Genomic DNA, 19,718 nt, shown 5'->3' on the forward strand with positions numbered 1-19,718 from the left:
CGCCGTACGCCGACAGTATCGGCCGGTGGAATGAAGCTCAGGAGGTCATTGGGATCTTTAGTCTCTCTCGGTAGCTTCGGTCGCCCCGAGCAACCACGCACAGAAGGATCATATCTGAGGGTTAGGGTTAGGGCCACAGTTTACGGCGGGCTATGCTATGAGCGTTAGCATCTTAAGCTAACGAGCCAAATGGGCCAAAAGAAATTCTTCAACCCGGACAACAAGTGCAGAGTGTACTTTGTACTGTACTATAATACAATGTACTGCATTGTATTATAGTACAGTACTATATGATACTGTACTGCATTGTTCTATATAATACTGTACTATATGATACTGTACTGTACTATATGATATTGTACTATATGATACTGTACTGTACTATATGATATTGTACTATATGATACTGTACTATATGATACTGTACTGCATTGTTCTATATAGTACTGTACTATATGATACTGTACTATATGATACTGTACTATATGATACTGTACTGTACTATATGATACTGTACTATATGATACTGTACTGTACTATATGATACTGTACTGCATTGTTCTATATTGTACTATACTGCAGAAAAGAGAGAAGAAGAAAAGTACTATCTCAGAAGATCTCTTGTGTGTTTTCCAGTTTCATGGATAAACAGCTTTACTCTTTGCTGTTCTGCTGTTGTCACGATCACAATGTTTTCCACACTAATGGAACAGTTCTTCGGCATTAAGGGAGAAAGAAGTTCCGCGTCAACACAATGAATTCATCAAAGCTTTAAATGTCGCTCATGTTTAGACAAATACCTTCTTCTCCATTGCTCTCCTTTAAAAACATAACTTACAACATTATACCGTATCGAAAAAAAAGTGGCTTTAGTTTCCTCCGTCTCTTTGTCACTCAGGACGAAACCTTGGTCAGGGGGAAGAAGACAAAAAGGGGGGGGGGGGTGAAAAAAGAAAAAGGGAAAGTACCTTTCTTGTGAGTAGCCTCATTTTTGGAGCCTTTGGGGTCTAATAAAAACAGAATGAGAATTAATGAATCAGAATCAAAACACATCATCTTCTACCAGCAGCGTCAGCGGCTGCACGTTGATTGTCCTCGTGGAGGAAAACAAGCGCTCGGCCCATCGAGGAGCTAACAAGACAGCAAGGCCGGAGGGTCTACGGCGCCGCGCTCAGTGGGGGGTGGCGGGCAGCATACTGCAAAGGCAATAGTGGGAAAGGGGGGATGCACGAGGTCTGCGTTGTAGATAAAGAGGAAACAGTCGTACTGCCAGACTGCAGGAGGAGGAGAGGCGGTGCACTGAGATGAGGAGCAGCAGGAGGAGAAGGGTTGCAATGCAGTTCTTATCTAGAGGAGCCGGAGTCACTCAGTGCGTTTACATGATGGGATCATTCCAATCTTGCTTTAGTCGGACTCTTCTATCTTTTGGGGGATCTGCTGTTATCCCAATATACATGGCAGTGAGTGATTAGAATCATTGGCCTTTGAAAGCATGTCATATCCGATACGATAGGTGGCACTGTTTTCATTTCAACTCGTGGTGATACAGCCATTTCCGCTTGACCTCTTCACCACCACCAACATCAACAACATCAACATTTCCAGAAAGATGGCGAACAGAGAGCAAGGCGAAGCTACATCCCTCTACTATTCTTGCATGATGTTAATAGTGACATTATCGTCTCTTTTGACTTCCGGGTCACGACATGGGAGGGAGGAGGGAGGAGGGAGGAGGGCGTCGGGATCTCGAGCATGCGCAAAGACCCAAAGTCCAGTTCCTAATCCAGTTCTCCGTTACATGCCGCGATAGTCGAATTATCAACCAGATGGGATGGAGTTCTCCAGGGTGTTAATCGGATCGTAGTCGGACCGCACAGAGTCGAACATGTTGACATGAAACGGATCATTAGATTTCAGTCCGACTGAGACAGTTATAAGAATGCATGTAAACACGGTCAGTGCGAGCACAATGCACTACGGGTGATGCAAGAGAGAGGGAGAGAGAGAGAGAGGGAGGGAGGGAGAGAGGGAGGGAGGGAGAGAGGGAGAGGGAGAGGGAGAGGGAGAGAGAGGGAGAGAGAGAGGGAGAGGGAGAGGGAGAGGGAGGGAGAGAGAGAGAGAGAGAGGAGGGAGAGGAGAGAGAGGAGAGAGGAGAGAGGGAGAGAGAGAGAGAGAGAGAGAGAGGGAGAGAGGGAGAGAGAGAGAGAGAGAGGAAGCCAAGAGGAGAATGTAAAGACGACATGTCAAACCTTCGTTTTTCAACTTCTTTTCTTTTTCTTTCGGCCTCGAAAAGGAAAATCACACTTCACTCGTCTTCCGGTGACAAGTCGGCGGTCCGGACTCGACACCCGTGTGAAATGAAACCGCCCATCAGCTGGAAACTGAGCCAACCAGACCCACGGCAGGTTCGACCCCTCCCCCCCCCCCCCTCCTGAAACGTGAAGCGTCCCTGCGTCTCGGCCGTGGGAGGCGTTTATAAAGGTCCCTCCCTCCCCGGTCTCAGCCTCTCGTGTCCCCCGTAAAGGTCGGCCGGTGTTCCGACCTTCAAAGCGTTTTAATGCGCTCTCCGCTGAACGCCGACCATGCCCCCCCGTGTTTGACCGCGGACGCGATCGATTCCCATCGGGGGGGGGGGGGGGGGTGGGGGATGTCACCGCGCCGCCTCCTCTCGGCGAACGGAGGACTCCTCCTCTTCTCTTTCTCCTCGCGGCGCATATCTGATGATTGATGTTCTGTTCCTTTACCTCGACGCCTTGAACTGAGTGAAGCCGGCGCCCGTCATCCGTCATCGTCATCGGGGAAAACGGCTCCTGAGATGGATGGCAGGTATTCGTCGTGACCGTGAACTGTTTGTAGACGGGCGACTTAAACTCTATAATCTCCCCCCCGAACCCATGAAAGGCAATTCCTCCTCCTCGTCCTCCTGCCGTGTGCGGAGATCTCTCCGTGTCGGGCTGAACCGGCCGCCGCGGGCGCTAAGCTCGGGTTTAGCCCCCGCGGCCCGGGGGCCCGTCGAGCGCCTGAACGCCGACCCGGGCTTTAAATAACACACACAGCAGCTTCTGGCGGGGGGGCGGGGCTAACGTGAGCTAACGGCGAGCGCTGTGCAGAATCGATTCTCCCGCCTCCGTGTCGGGGAACAAAAGAGCTTCTCGGGGAAGTGAGCAGAGGGATTTCCTTCTAAACGGTTTTTTTTCTTTTTCTTCCTCCCACGTCGCCTCGCAACAAACGAGACGCCTTCGCACGTTTTCACACGCGGAGCCCGGAGAGCGGCGGCGCGACCGCCATCGGGGCGGAGGCGGGCTTACACCTTCAGGTGGGATGGGATCAAATTGTCCCTTTTATAAAAGCAGCATTCGACTCCTTGTAGACGTATAATCTGTGGGAGGAGGAGTAAACACGCGTTAGCTTAATTGCTATCTCAAGATCCAGAAGGAACATCAACTCAAGCTACCGAGCTCATCGGATAACGCGCTCCAATTAGCACCTTGATTAGTTCTCGATAGATTTACGTCCCTCCGCCCTCCTCCCCCCTCTTCAGTATTCCTCTCTTCGCCGCTCCGCCTACTCTCGCTCGACGACGAAAAGCGCGATCAATATTTTCTTCATAACTCAGGAGAGAGTCACCTCTGCCGGGGACATTAAAACTCCTCACACTGTGCGATATAGCCCTCACCCTCTTCCCCTGGCTTGGATCCCAGAGCCACTCGGAGTCCTCTGGGTGAGGAAGTCCCTTCACTGCTTCTGTGTTTGCAGAAAGAAGTCGCTCTCGGAGAAGTACGATAACACAAGAGGAGTGGCTGTTACCGTCGGCTCTCTTCACGCCGCGGCCCGCTGGGAGCTGCGTTAGCGTCAGCATTAGCGTCAGCGTTAGCATCGCGGCGCTGAGCTCGTGGGAAACACAGTTCCTGGATTTCATTTTCCACTTTTCTCCATCTGCAGCTTTTTTTCTCCCTCAACCTCGTCGTGAGAAGACGGTTCTGTAACAGTTTAGCTCCACGCCTTCCTTTTTGTAATAGTTGTTTTCATCCTGTCACACCATCTCGTCAATCCAACTCCCCTCACCTGCCTCTGATCACCTCGTTAGTCCCTCATTTCCTTCACCTGGTCCTCACGCCCTTCTCACCTGCCTCTGATCACCTCGTTAGTCCCTCATTACCTTCACCTGGTCCTCACGCCCTTCTCACCTGCCTCTGATCACCTCGTTAGTCCCTCATTCCCTTCACCTGGTCCTCACGCCCTTCTCACCTGCCTCTGATCACATCGTTAGTCCCTCATTCCCTTCACCTGGTCCTCACGCCCTTCTCACCTGCCTCTGATCACCTCGTTAGTCCCTCATTCCCTTCACCTGGTCCTCACGCCCTTCTCACCTGCCTCTGATCACATCGTTAGTCCCTCATTCCCTTCACCTGGTCCTCACGGCCTTCTCACCTGCCTCTGATCACCTCGTTAGTCCCTCATTCCCTTCACCTGGTCCTCACGCCCTTCTCACCTGCCTCTGATCACCTCGTTAGTCCCTCATTTTCTTCACCTGGTCCTCACGCCCTTCTCACCTGCAGCCCCTCCCCTCGTTAGTCCCTCATTCCCTTCACCTGGTCCTCACGCCCTTCTCACCTGCAGCACCTCCCCTCATTAGTCCCTCATTCCCTTCACCTGGTCCTCACGCCCTTCTCACCTGCAGCCCATCCCCTCATTAGTCCCTCACTATTTAGCTCCCTCACTTCCACTTGTCCTCTGCCAGATTGTCTTGTGTTTTCGTGCCAAGTTCTCCAGTGTTATTAGAGTATATTCCTGACCTGCCTGCCCTGACCTCTGATTCTCTGCCCCGCCCCTTTTTGGACTTGTTTGCTTCTTCGACTGATCTCCCGGTTTTGACCCAGCCTGTTTCCAACCAAAGACGGTAATCTTTGTTACTCCTGTCTGAGTCTAGCTTTTGGGTCCACTCTAATAGCGCCGTGACATTACAATCTGGCCCTATCATGGACCCAGCACACCCGCCTGCAGCAAGTCGGTTTGAGAGGATCGAAGAGGTCCTCCAGCAAGAGCGGACGCAGATGGTCAGCTTCGCCGAGGAGACACGGCAGACTATGGCAGCGATGATTAACCAGATACAACAACTATCTACAGCCCTGACCCAGCGCAGAGCCTCGCCGTCGTCTCCTGCTTCTCCGCCTTCTGCCTCTCTGCCTCCTGTCTCACCGCCACCTGAACCAAGACCCGAGCCTCGAGTGGGAACCCCGGAGCGCTATGCTGGAGAACCTGAGGGCTGCAACCCATTCGTCACAAACTGCTCCATCCTGTTCTCCCTGCAGCCCCACACCTTTGCCGCGGAGGAGGCTAAGGTAGCCTTCACCATGAAGCACTTGACTGGTAGAGCGAGACTGTGGGGCACCGGAGTGGGAGAGACATACGCCAGCCTGCACTTCGTTCCTGCTGTTTTCGGCGGAGCTTCGCAAGGTATTCGGGGAGGTCTCCAGGGGTCCAGATCCAAGCGGGGGACTGGCGGAACTGTGCCAGGGGGACCGAACTGTGGCAGATTATGCCCTGGAGTTCCGTACGAGAGCACGCCTTAGCAGCTGGAATGAGGCCGCTCAGTGTGAGGTGTTCTTGACTGGACTAGCGGATTATGTCAAAGATGAACTGATCTCTTTTGATTTGTCTGCCAACTTGGATGGCTTAATAGAACTGACTTCCCGAGTGGACAGACGCATCCAGGCAAGACAGCAGGAGCGACGCAGGGGGGATACAGATCATCGCGTTTTGGCTCGACGGCGAGCTGCTCCAGCAGCTATCAGCATCACCCCCAGGCCTCAACCAGGGGAAGTCGAACTCATGAAGGTCGGGCGCACCAGTCTTACCCGTGAGGAGCGGGAGCGTCGTCGTCGGGGAGGTCTTTGCCTGTATTGTGGCCAGGTGAGCCACTTCGTATCCCGGTGTCCAGTAAAGGGGCGTGGCTCACCCGTAGCAGGAGAGGTACTGGTGAGCGGAACCACAAGACTCTCTCCCAACCAAAGGCCCCTCTTCCACGCCCAACTGCTGCTCGCAAACGGGCCACAAACTCTCGCTACATTCATTGACTCTGGTGCTGACGACAGCTTCATTGACGAGGACCTAGTTCATCAGCTGGGGATCCAGCAGTTACCGCTTCCATGCCCTGTTCCGGTCAACGCCCTGGATGGCCACCTACTGGGGACAATGACTCACCAGACCACGCCACTCCGTATGCTCCTGTCCGGTAAGCACCATGAGACCATTCGGTTTCTTATCCTGCGGTCACCCAAGCATCCACTAATCCTGGGGCATCCCTGGCTCCGCCGCCACAACCCCCACATTGACTGGGCCACAGGAGCCATCCTGGGTTGGAGTGCTTCTTGTGACCTGATCTGCCTGAAACAGGCTGCTGCACCTCAGCAGTCAGTTTGCCCCAGCTCTGCATTGGACCTGTCAGGAGTACCTACGGAATACCATGACTATAGGGAGGTATTCAGTAAGGTCAAGGCCTCATGTCTGCCGCCACATTGACCATACGACTGCGTCCATTAACCTGCAACCAGGCACCACCCCACCCAGGGGCCGCCTGTATTCCTTATCTGCCCCTGAGAGAGAGGCCATCCCTGACTCGCGTAAGCAGCTGCAACGATTCCTGGGGTTCGCCAACTTCTATCGGAGGTTTATCCGCGGTTATAGCACCGTAGCTGCCCCACTCATGGCCCTCACCTCATCTAAGGTCCAGTTCCGGTGGTCACCCTCGGCGCAGGGGGCCTTCCAGGGACTTAAGGCCCGGTTTACCTCCGCTCCTATCCTCCAAGTTCCTGACACCGAGCGACAGTTTGTTGTTGAGGTGGATGCCTCAGATGTGGGAGTGGGGGGCATCCTTTCTCAGCAGGCTGCCAGCGACCAGAAGCTCCACCCATGCGCCGTCTTCTCTAGATGTAGTAACTCCGTCTGAGGAGGAAGAGGAAGAGGACAGAGAGCCAGACGAGGTCCTCTCAAGAGGAGCTGAAGGTGGAAACGACCCAGATGCACAACTTAAGGTCGACGACGCGTTCAGGGTCCACCGGTCCACCCCCTGCAGGGGGAGGAGGGGGGGCTCGGTGGGGGGTGGGGGGGTAGTTGCACCAATAGAGAGCCGGCTCACCCACCGTCTACCGCCGTGAAGAACCAGACGCCCGCTCGCTCACGGCCGCTCGCCCTCGTTGCCGCTCGGCTTGAGTGATGAGGACGGACAAGGTTATGGAGGCGAGGGGCGGGGGGGGGGGGGGGGGGGCGCAGCTGGAGTCTGCGCCATTCGACACGCACATACACACACACACACACCTCTTCCCTCGCCCGTTATTATCTCCGCGAGTCTCTCGTGTCCGTTCATAAACCGGCAGATTAAAAAGCGTCTTCCCGCCAACGTTGAGCATCTCTGCATCTCGGCCTCTTTCCTGCTCCGTGAGCTCGACTCGTGTCCAATTTTGTTTCACCAATAAGCGAGTTGGGTAAACAAGGCTTCGAATACTGAGGAGGCCCGAAGGATCGGAGGAGGGCATGTGGGAGGTCAAAGGTGAGGGAAGAGAGGAGGACACGAATATGTGTGAGGTACGGGGGAAAAGAAAAAGAAAAAAGACAAAGATCAGGAAAGGAATGAGAAAAATTGAGAAAAAACACGACGCGTCCGCCGATGAAGGAAAGGAGGAAAGGAGTCGAGGAACGAAAGAGTCAAAAAGGGGGGATGAATTATAAAAGGATGTGAAAGCAGGAGGAGGGAACAGATAGAGTCCTGGGTTATAAATGGGTCATCCTGAATGTGTCAGGAGGGTTCGCTCTCATCAGGAAGCTGCTCAGCCAATCAGAAGCCTTCCTCACAGATAATATAATATATTATAGGAAGTGAGCCTCTTCATTTTTATTTCACTAGCAGCAGCATCACTATTAATGTAAATCACTGTTTAATGTGGAACACAAAATTTGTGCCAGAGAACTTAATCGTTCATATCTTATTTAGTTTTTATGAGTTTACGGCTAACTTTACTGTTTAATTACATATTTATTAGGGTCCGAGCGACAGACGAAGTCTGTCCAAGAGGACCCTATTGAAATTGTTAGGGGAATTATGAGGGTCCGAGCGACAGACGAAGTCTGTCCGAGAGGACCCTATTGAAATTGTTAGGGTTCTTATTATTAGGGTCCGAGCGACAGACGAAGTCTGTCCGTTCCGCTTTTTATTTTAGAACATTGGGGGCATATTGGGGGTACGTATCATATCCCAAAACTCACCAAATTTGGCACGCTTGACAGGCTTGGTGAAAATAGACGGATGACATGGACCTCGAAATTCGGCTTTCAAAAATTGCTCTCTAGCGCCACCTCGAAGTTTGACCGGCGACGCCCCTCACCCAGTATGTTCAAATGACTAGTTCTTTTTTTTCCAAGTCCACTTGGACCGCCTCTACAAAAAAGCCTCTCAGGACCCCAAGCTCCGCCTCCTTAAATTTTCGGCCATTTTGAATTTTGTGAAAAACACACTCAGGGCCATTTCTCCTAAACGCTGGATCCGATTCATACAAAACCTATTGGAGATAATGATTATGGAAGCTATATCATCTAAGATCTATCATCTTATTTCAAATATATCATTGTGGTAAGCATCTATGGCCCAACGAATATTTTAGGGGCGTGTCCTGTTTTGTAATGCTCATAACTTCAACACTATTGGGAAGAAAAAAAACCAGACTATCAGGATATGTGCAGAATGGATCCTGAAACATACACAGCAAATTTAGTGCAATTTGAACTGTAGGGGGCGCTACAATAATTCACCAAAGTTGGCCGTTTTGAGCTTTTCTTGGCGTTTTTTGCTTGATTTGGCCATTTCCCACTTTTATCCCGCTAAGGATTTCTCCCACAAAACGCCAACAGAATCAGCTCTAATATTTTTTTATAGAATCTCAAGACTTAAACAATGAACACTGTGAAAAAAAATGACTTTTCGTCGGTAGGAAATTGACGTTTTTTTACTGCCAATAATGGTGTACTTTATGTGATTTCTTTATGTTAAAAACTATTTCTTAAACCAGTGGTCCCCAAACTACGGCCCGCGGGCCGAATCTGGCCCGCCTCCCCATTTGGACCGGCCCCCTGAACAATACCAGAGACGCGTTCCGATTTATTATTTTTTTCACCTGGCCCGCTGCCGTTGAGATTGCAGTGAGACGCGGAGAAAATGTGGAGTGTTGCTCTTCGCAATAGAACATCTTTGATGGGACGTGTCGCTACTCGGCCAATCAGCGTTCAGATGTCCACAGCGTTTGGGAAGTTAGGTTAGCTTGGATGTTAGCCCACTACATCTGCTGCCGTCACGCTGCACGGTGTAGCGATACTAACAAAGTACCCGTACGTTAAAAACGATGTGATTTAGCATATTTTTAGAATCGATACTTCATTAAAAGAGCGATCAGAGCGCACACGCTGCTTCACTCCGTTAAATGCTGTCTGCACGCGCATGCACTCAGCGAGTGGCGCGCGCATCCAGGATTTTTCCTGGGTCAAAATGAGTCTTCGGTGCTCTCAAAAAAAAATGTTGCGCGCTGAGTGAGTGATCAGCAGCTGGCCGCTCGGTCCATTCGCGCACCTCACAGTTGCGTATTGATCAGACAAGTAGACACGCTTATCAACTCCAGTGTTATCCCTACTATTATAACAGGGTGAAATCTCCACCCACCACTCTGTAATTCCCCCCCCCCCATATTTTTAGTATCGATACTACATTAAAAGAGCGATCAGAGCGCACGCGCTGCTCCGTTAAATGTTGTCTGCACGCGCAGCGCTCACAGCGAGCGTGAGTGATGCGCGCGCACCACTCAGCTGTGATGTGCGCGCACAGGTGAGCACACTCTCACTTCTCACTAGCACCCCCCCCCCCCCCGGCTGGCCCTCCATCAGACAAGGCAAACGTTATGTGGCCCTCACAGGAAAAAGTTTGGGGACCCCTGGCTTAAACTCATCCAATCCTTCCAATAAAAATCATGCATGATGCCAGTCAAGGCTTGAACACATTCACATGAAGAAATAATTACATTTCTTAGAGGAACACCTATTAAAAAGTGTGTTCATTTGTGACCAGTCTGGTGTTATGGTTCAACATCTCTTATTTTTAAATATGTTCCGCCTCCTTCCGGATTTCACCTTGATGACACTTTATTTTGAAATATATTCTGCCTATTTCTGCATGTTATTCTTCAGCCTGATGAAGCTTGATTATATATGTGACGCAACCAACAGAGACGCCACTATATTTAGTGGCGAGTAGGTCTGTTGGCGTGGTCAGTAGTTGGGCAGTTAATTAGCATTTTGTTTTGTTTTGTTTTATTTTGTTTTTGTTTATATTTTTGAGTTGTTAGTTAGTACAGTTATACATGAATCTGCACACTCCGGTACAGTAGGTGGCGGTATGCACCTAGGCAAGTTGGTTGTGATCCGCCATTCAAATTTAAAGAAGAAGAAGAGACGGCACTTTCTTTAGATCGTGGAACCTTGATGGTCGCGTTTTACACACACGCACTCACACACACACACACACACACACACACACACACACACACACACACACACACACACACACACTTGCGCGCAGAGAAAGAGAAACACTTTTGAGATGCCTGGACGACTTCTGCATTAAGGTATGTGTTGAAACTTGTCCCACAGATTTCTAAAGCTAAAGCCACAGCAGGCCTCGTCGGCTCACGGTACAGACGCCCGTATGTATGGTGTTAGACACGCTGTGCACGGCGCACATACACGCGGCGCCGGTCCACACGGAGCCCGTGACTCATGTCAGCTCGACGCTGCACACGACGACACGTGTACGCTAAAAGCCATGAGAAGCTCCTTACACATAGGCTAACGCTGTACACGCGTCCGCTGTACACGCGTCCGCTGTACACGGCTGTACACGGCGCTGGTACACGGCGCGGCGACTGGTTTAAGTTCCAAGCTAAAAGTGAGGCGAAGCTAATAACAAATAGGCTAGGCTAACGCCTTTGACGCTAAGCTACAGGCTGAGCTTAGTTAGTAAAGCTACCTTATGAGCTTGTTCTACGAGGAGACACGTTCACATGCTGCCAAGGAGCTACAAGCTCATGTCTTAATGCGGTCAATGTTTTGGTTGCTGGTCTTCACGTGTTAGAAGGGAAATGTTTCAGAAACATTTTCACTAATGCTTTTGAGTGTCTGTCATCATGAAGACAACACATCACCAGAGACAAAACAAAATACTCTATTTAATTGAGCCCAAGTTAACATTAAACACAAATTCGTCCTCCTGGCCTGAGATTGAATTAAAGCATGCTTGTTCTCGGTATTTACAAAGCCAACTGCTTTGTTACTTAAGATACAATATTACTTTATTCATTGTCAAATTTCTTGAAGCAGCAGCAAACATGTTTACATGTATACAATACAATAGTCCAGCAGAAAACATTATATTTAAGACTTTTAATGTATAGTTGTTTATACAACTAGTATTGTAGTTATTAATCCTTGAGGCCCTGATGCAATCCTACAGATGCAATCCTACAGCCGTTGTGACGCAGCTACGATAAGGATGTCTCAGCGTCATACTGCCAGTTCTCAACGTATGTCCATACATGTTTTGCTTTCATCCTTTTTCCATCCGTTTTATATTCTTTATTGCTATAATACAAAGCAACCCGCTGGGGGAGTAATAAAGGATAATCTTCTTTTATATATAAACTTCCTCTTAGCATCAGAACCATATGGCGCTATAACGAGGGTTTATGATCCCCCCAACCTTGCTGAATCAGCGCTCATCTTACATTAGAAGTAATGTTCACCATCATAACAACAACTGTAAAATATGTATTATACTGAATATGTTTCCGTATTAAATTTTGTAGATTATTATATCTATAAAGAGTGCTTTTATTCTCCAATATCCAGTGGTATTTTATTATTATTATTATTTTCATACCAAACTAGACTTCTCAAACTAGGCTTCCAGTAAAGGTGGTGAAACCAGGATTGAACTAATTATTTAATTTTAACAATCATTCTGTATATATATATATATATATATATATTTAAAGATGAAAGAAAACACTTTTGAAGAATCCTTCAAATTGTGAATTTTTATTATTTGACTAGGAAACATTTGGTTCCATAAAAGTGATGCGGGTAATGCAAAGGTGTAGCTGATAGGACACACACGCACACACACACAAAAGGAAACTGCATGAATGGGCACGTGGGAGAGCTCCCAGTCACATCGAGCCCCGCCCCTTAACTATCGGCCCTCCAAAACGAGAAGCTCCTCCTCCTCCTCCTCCTCAGTTCGAGCAACATGCCAAATTTATAATCTGAGTTCAACTCCCTTCATCGCATCACGCCAGAAGACGGAAAAACACACAAAAGCCGTACATTCGAATAGCCGTCACGTCGGCTCGTTTGAGTCCTGACTTATAATAGATCCCCAGTGGATCCCTAGTAGATTACCAGTAGATCCCCAGTGGATCCCCAGTGGGCTGAGGGTGAATCAGATGTGTGAAAGTACAGAATCGGTCTCCTAAGTGGACTCTCGGCGAGTCCTCGCAAAGCACCCGGTGCAACGTCCCCACTAGCCCCCAGTTCTCTGTTGCATTTCCCACTAACTGAGACCACCATATTATGGGTTATGCCATTATGGGCTTAGCAAAAAATAGATAAGAGAAGAAGATGAAAAATAAATAAAAAAGCTTCCGTAGCAGCATTCATAAGCTTGTTGTTCACTGCTGCACATTCTAGCAGTCGGACTCTCGGTTGTTTTCAGTGTACAAAACGTGAGGACGCCTTTTGGTTCCAGCCCTTTGATGATTGGCCAATCGGTGACGAGGCGCCGAGCACCCGCCCCCCCTTCGGGGTTTTGTGTCGTCCTCTGTGACCTCTGATCCCTCTTTTGTTTAGTTAACTTAAATTTAAATCAGTCAGAAAGAAGATCAAATTAGCCAAATCAAACTCTGGAATTGCCACCATTGTTCACCATTCAAATGTGTAAAATATATAAGATATATTTTAAAAAAAATATTTTAAAACCTGGAGAGGAAGTTCCTCTTCCTCTTAAAACCATCAGAATAAGCTGTTAGAATTATATGTTACGTAATAGAAAAACCAATCATCGCAGGTGTGCGATACGCTTCGCCACCAGCAGGTGTAAAGGTGTGTTCATAACAACCCAGAGTCACAAGGCGCTCATGTTTTGTACACTCAGAACAACTCGAACGACCCACCGAGCTAAATATGCAGAAATTACTCACATCCATAGTGCGGTCCGTGTTTGAAACATGCAACAAGGCTCAGCAGGTGTCACATTGTATAGCCATGACTCAGTTCATGTCGAGGGGAACACAATGTGAAACTACGATACTTCCAGTGTTGCATTCAAGTACAATCGTGTCCGTTGGAAAAGCTTCACAATAGTTTTTTGGGGGGAAATATGACATTTAATGTCCTCCTATGTCATAGAACCTCTGACATGTGTCTTCACGACGAGGAGGGAGGGGCTTCCATTCAGGGAGAGGTCACTTAAATATTATGTGATGACATCATAGACAGCAGGCCCATTAACCTTGACCACCAAGGAATGGAGCCACCTGAACACCACTAGCAGGTGTCTCAATGGGACAGTCTGGTTCGTGTGCCACTAGGGTACAACTTATTATTTATTAGATATTTTCTTTTAGAGAAAATAGTTTTCTTGGGGGATTTCTCACCCCTGACGTATAGCGTAACTCTATATTTAATAACACAGCAAATGGGTGAAATTACCTTTGATGATCACTGTAAAAGGGCAAATGAGAGAGATCGAGAGATTGAGATCAACCAAAATGATTAAACACAAAGGAACATGAATTATTAATATAGTCTTTATGTATATATATTTATACACTGCATACCAACTTTTTCTTCTTTAAAAAATAGTGTATACATAGAAACCTGTCTGGGTCGACGACCTTGACTAAACCCTTCAGAGAGGCGTTTAGAGAAGGTGATGAAATGCAGAAACAACATTTTAACGGGACCCTTTTTTTTCAGGATATTGTTTTGGCTACATTTCCCCGTCTTTATCCGACCGAGTCTTGGCCGCAACTCCTACCTTTGAAATTCGGTCGAATTCTGGCATCGTAACCCGAGGTTTTGCCCATGAGCTTGTCCAGGAACTCCGAGGGCGGCATCGGGGTGGTGGCTTTCCTCGCCGTGGCCTCTTTCGACGCCGCCAGGCTGCAAGACAGCAGAAGAAGAGAGCGATGTCGAGTTAGGGTGGGTGGGTGGGGGGAAAGTGGCAAAAAAGATGCAGAGCAACGACAACGTTGTTCGTACGAGTTGAGGTTCACGCGACGGTGGTGACACGCATGGGATGAGAGGTTCACGCGACAGTGGTGACACGCATGGGTTGAGAGGTTCACGCAAAGGCGATGACACGCGTGGGATGAGATGTTCATGCGAAGGCGGTGACACGCGTGGGATGAGAGGTTCACGCGGTGGCGGTGACACAGGTAGAGGTCATAGGTCACAGTCTGATCGTGTGAAGCGACCTCTCTGTGTCACAACCACAGCATCAACCTTTTTGTCAACCTTGATTGACATTAAATATTCCACGGGATGTGGAGGTGAACTGCAGGAGGCCAGCGCGCCCCCAGTGGCCTGATGCCGAACTCCCTAGTGCGACTAAAATGTCCAAAGTCTCATCCAACAGTGATAATTGTTCTCTATTCCTTCCCACTTAAAAGGCTTTTAAACAATCTAATGCCAATGTATCAATTAATATTTCTTATGACGGCTGTTTCTTTCCTCAACGACCAATCACGTTGTGCGCTACAGACACGTTCACACACTCAATCAAACTTCATTCCTCCTTTATGCCTCCACAAAAGGCAGCTCGGACCAGATCCGCTCCTTCTGTTGTTTAACTTTCACAATAAGAGCCCGACAAAACAAAAGCACTACCCAACCGTTTCCTTGAGGGAACTCAAATTCACTCACTGCTTTTGGGCTGAACATCAATTTACTGCAGAGCGCCTGACAGACGCTGCTCGGGGTCAACAGGGTCCTCGTGTTCGGTCTTCTACCTGCACAAATCTATCGAATCCTTCCTTTTGAAAAAGTGTTACTGACTGACCCCAGAAGGCAGGTTCCTTACGAGTCATCTGTTTTTTTACCTGAATATAAGAAAATAACTATTTGAAAGAAATTTAAGTGAGGAAGCTGTAATAAAGTACCACTATCGATGGCACAAAATGAGCAAATAAAACTAAACTTCAAGTATATAAACTCCACATAAGAGATAAATTAAAAGCACTTTTCCACAATAAGGTACGGAAGCTCATTACCACCAGTAAAATGAAAAAATAAGATGAACATTTAGAAAAGTAAAAATTATAAGAAAAAAATGGTAAAGGTTATGTAAAGTTGATTGGAAAAAGAAAAGATTAAGGTAACAAAAATATATAAATAAAACTAAATAAATAGCAAGCCAGTGCCATAGAAGCTAATTCGCACTAACTATCTCCTATTTGACTTTATATCTCTTTATTTTGACTTTCTATCTCCTAATTATGACTTTGTATCTCCTAACTGACTTACCACCGGGATATTGTTATTATCACCGCTATATTTTCGTCATATACTTTTCTTTTACTGGCGTAAATGGGCTCCCATAATAATGAGCACGTGTCACACCGTGGTGAAGCTTGTCTTGTCTTGGGTTTTTGTCTCGTAACTTCCTGTTTTATTTTGAAGTCTAACTCTCGTCTCGTTTCAGGTCACTTGCCCTTCCTCATGTGTCACCGGTCTGATTGTCTCCCCTGATCCCTGATTGTTTCCACCTGTTCCCCATTACCCTCATGTGCTTATAGTCTGTGTCTTCCCTCTGTCCTGTGCCAAAGTGTTTTGTCTCATGGTCGTTAAACCAAAGCCACGTTCATAGCCGCCAAGCCTTTTTGTAAACCAAACCTCGAAAGAGTGATTTTTGTTGGAGTTTTCATAGTGCCTTTTGTAAAGTGAGTACCAACCTCGAAAGAGCGATTTTTGTTGTAGTTTTCATAGTCCAGCTTTTTATTTCTTAGTACCTTGTTTAGCCTCCACCTCTTAGGAGAGTTTTTGTTTGGAATTATTAAACTGCTCACTGACGCCTCCGTATTTGAGTCCTGATTGGAATCTCGGCCTGACACACGTATGTGCAACTTTTAAATAGCCGACAGATTCCAGAGTCTAAACTGCCTTTCGGTAGTTTTTGTTTATTCATTTTTAAAGTCACAAAAAAGCACTTGGGTTTTATTCCATTTAATTAAAGGAGTTAATAATTAAAGTGAACTTTTACAGTGCTGACAGCAGTGAGATGCATTAGTGGTTATTACACACGCGTACTTTCCAACTAATGCTCTAATGCATTTAACCGGCTCTGCGGCGCATTGATTTTACAATCAGGGCCACACACACACACACACACACACACACCCACACAAATCTCCCCGTTTACTTTAAAAGAAATATTCCAAATGAATCCATTGAAAAGAATAGACCACTAAAGAATAAATTGAGGCAAGTAAAGCTCACTAATTAACTAATTAGCGCTCCGGTTACCACAATAATCCATATTCCAGCCTCCTTTGTGAGGGTCTTCCATTCTTTAACCAAAACCTAGTTCTAACCTTCACCAGAAAAAAGAATTAAAAGTTCTGTTCCTGAATCAGGAACAAACAAAAAAAATCAAATTAAATCGTAATGTATTGCCGTAAAGATTTCAGATATTTCCCAAAATATCCAGCTATTTTTTTTTTAGAATGTCCTGGAACTCAAAGGTCATAAACTAAAACACTGTATAAAGTACAACACGCATACTAATACTCACTGCATGTGACTCTACTGCTACACTCACTATCTTCTGCATTTGATCATTCAATCATTCAGGCCGGTGACCTGCTCGTGTTGCTCGTGGTTCCTGCGAGGACCGAGCTGACCCGCGTCCACTCGGCCCGGCTATAAATGAGCTGCTTGACCCACTTCACCAGGATCCTCACAGCGAAGCCTTTTCATTGGCCTCCTCACAGCGAAGCCGTTTTTATTGGCCTCCTCACAGCGAAGCCTCTCATTGGTCTTTCAAAATCACATCATTTAGGACTTCGGAGAATCTGACCTCTGATGACCCGCATCGTTAGGAACGTAATAAGGCAAGTTGGATAATTAGTCCGGCGTCGGTGGAGTGAGGGGGAGGGGCAGCGTTGAGCTCCCATAAATTAAAATGGCGCCTAAATTCTCACCCTAAATGTAAAAACCGCCAACCGTGACTTTCGATATGCGCGGAGTGATAAATGACGCCATTAGAGATTTATAAACACACACACACACACACACATACCCGTTTATATCACACCGTGGGGACGCCTGGCTGGAAGCAGCCTCGTGGGATCCACCCTTTCTGAAGGGTCTAGAGACGCATGCACACACACACACACACACGCACGCACACACACACGCACACACAGGCACACACACACACACACGCACAGACCTTCCAAGAGCTCGCCCTCATCAGTGACAAACATCGGAAAACAAATCATGCAGGGCAGAGAGGAGGAGGCCTCGGGTAAAGGAGGATGGTGTGTGTGTGTGTGTATGTGTGTATGTGTGTCTAAGGGGAAAGAAGAGGAGGAGGAGGAGGAGGAGGAGGAGGAGAAAGGAACGAAATAAATGCATTTTGGCTGCTGTCTCCGTGCACGCTGTTACCAGCAGCTCGGGTCACCCTGCCTGTCAGGTCACTGGCCAAGCTGCCTGCAGAGTCACATGACCTCCCCTTCCACCCACACACCCACACACACACACACACACACACACACAGGCCCAGCCATGCAGTCCCCGCCCGTCTGCAGCATCACAGAAGCGGCGGCGGCGCTGATGTTGTAAACGACCATAAATCATGGCGCTGATAACGACATTATAACGATCATAACTGAGGATATTGATGACAGGGCTGAAAGCGAGATGACATGAAAATAACACTCCGTGAGTGATAACGTCGATGTCGAGGGAAGCTAACGAGCCGCGAGCTGCTCGACGCCGTCGTCTAGCGCCACGCGGCGCGCTCTAAACGTTATGTTAGCCGGAGCTGCAGTGATCAATATCTTTACGCTTTATTAACGGCGGACCGAGCGGCGCCGCAACGCGACTCCACCGTTTACTTTCAGCCAGAGACCTGGGATACGACCTGTCAATCACAGCAAGCCCCGCCCCCAAAGCATACCTCAAGCATTCATGGTCTATTCGACTCTAAATGGACCATAATTTACTAAATGAACATCGTGCTTAATAATTAGCTCATGTGTTTATTTCTTATTACGTGAATGTGTTTTGTGAATGTGGAATTAGCTCAAACTACTTTTCATTCTTATTAATTACTCTTTAACTACAATTAACTACAGGTTAATTATATGATCATAAAAATTTTGAACATGTTTTTTCATTTTTTTTCCTCAGAAAAACAATCAAACAAGAATGTTCATACAAACGCTTTGTTAGCTCGTAGCATGCTAGCTCACGGTTTCCTCTCCTTTAATATCGGTTTTGTTGTTTTTAAGTTGTACTTATTTCTCTAAAGTTGCTCAAGGTAAAACAAACTTCACTCAGGCTCTCGTGGATTTATTCGTAGCGAAACTTTAACCCCAAACAGCCAAGTTCTCCTCAAGCTAACGGAGCTCCTGAGCTTCGTTTGACACGGAAAATAACTTGTTCAGTAAGATATCACACGGCGCTCCTCAAGCATCGGCTTTATTTAGTGTGATCGAGTTGCCTCCACCATGTTGTGTCTTTATGAAATTCATAATTTGTTGTTTTGGATGCAGCTCAAGCATCACTAAACACCCGTTTAGGGTAATGAACCGGGGGGGGGGGCAAACAGAAGGTCACGGGGGTCACGCACACATTCCGACGCTCTAAAGTTGTCTCTGGTGTGTGAGGGGTTCGTGACTCAGTGGTCCACTGGACGAACACATGAGCGAGCTCCGGGCCTTAGGGACCGGCTCACACGGAGGCTGCGTGGCTTCGCAGCGTACGCGGCCTTTCAAAGAAGTCTGGAAAACGTCGACCTTTAGTCGTTGAAGGTCATTCCCAAATGCCAGAGCACAGAGCTGTGATGTGTCACCGCTCAGAGTCACAGGCCTCAACGTCTGAGGGGAAAACACCCAGGAGGCAGTAGACAGGAGGTCTAAAGCTTTTTAAAATAGAGACTCTGGTTTCTGTCTTCATGGCACAAACACTCTCAATATCAGAGGAACCGGAGGAATCAGAGGAACCAGAGGAACCAGAGGAACCGGAGGAACCAGAGGAACCGGAGGAATCAGAGGGACCAGACCCAAGTGTTTGTCAATAGGTCAGAGAGGTCTGATGAAGAACCGTTTTGAGACCGACGTTCAGGAGAAGAAAAGAAAAGAAGTGACGCCTCCCCTGGGGGGGGGGGGGGGGGGAATGATGCGTAGAGATAATAAATCACAGGTTCCACGTTTGGCTAAATCAGTCACATCTTCACACGAACGACTAATTTGATTTAAATAACATTAACCTAACACATCGCGACGTATATGATGTTGTATTATATTAATATGTTGTATTATATTATGATGTATTATATTAATATGTTGTATTATATTATGATGTTGGATTATATTAATGTGTTGTATTATATTATGATG

General features: G+C 47.5%; 1 protein-coding gene across 1 annotated transcript in view; it reads right to left on the reverse strand.

Annotated features, from left to right (window-relative positions):
* Nucleotides 1–19,718, reverse strand: part of glra1 (glycine receptor, alpha 1) — a 74,050-nt gene that overhangs the window by 41,716 nt on the left and 12,616 nt on the right. Inside the window, exon 3 of the mRNA XM_056438897.1 lies at nucleotides 14,132–14,256. Coding sequence (XP_056294872.1) covers nucleotides 14,132–14,256 — 125 coding nt within the window. The remainder of the gene's footprint in view (nucleotides 1–14,131; nucleotides 14,257–19,718) is intronic.

The sequence above is a fragment of the Pseudoliparis swirei genome, chromosome 19 (assembly GCF_029220125.1).
Source record: "Pseudoliparis swirei isolate HS2019 ecotype Mariana Trench chromosome 19, NWPU_hadal_v1, whole genome shotgun sequence".
Lineage (NCBI taxonomy): Eukaryota > Metazoa > Chordata > Actinopteri > Perciformes > Liparidae > Pseudoliparis > Pseudoliparis swirei.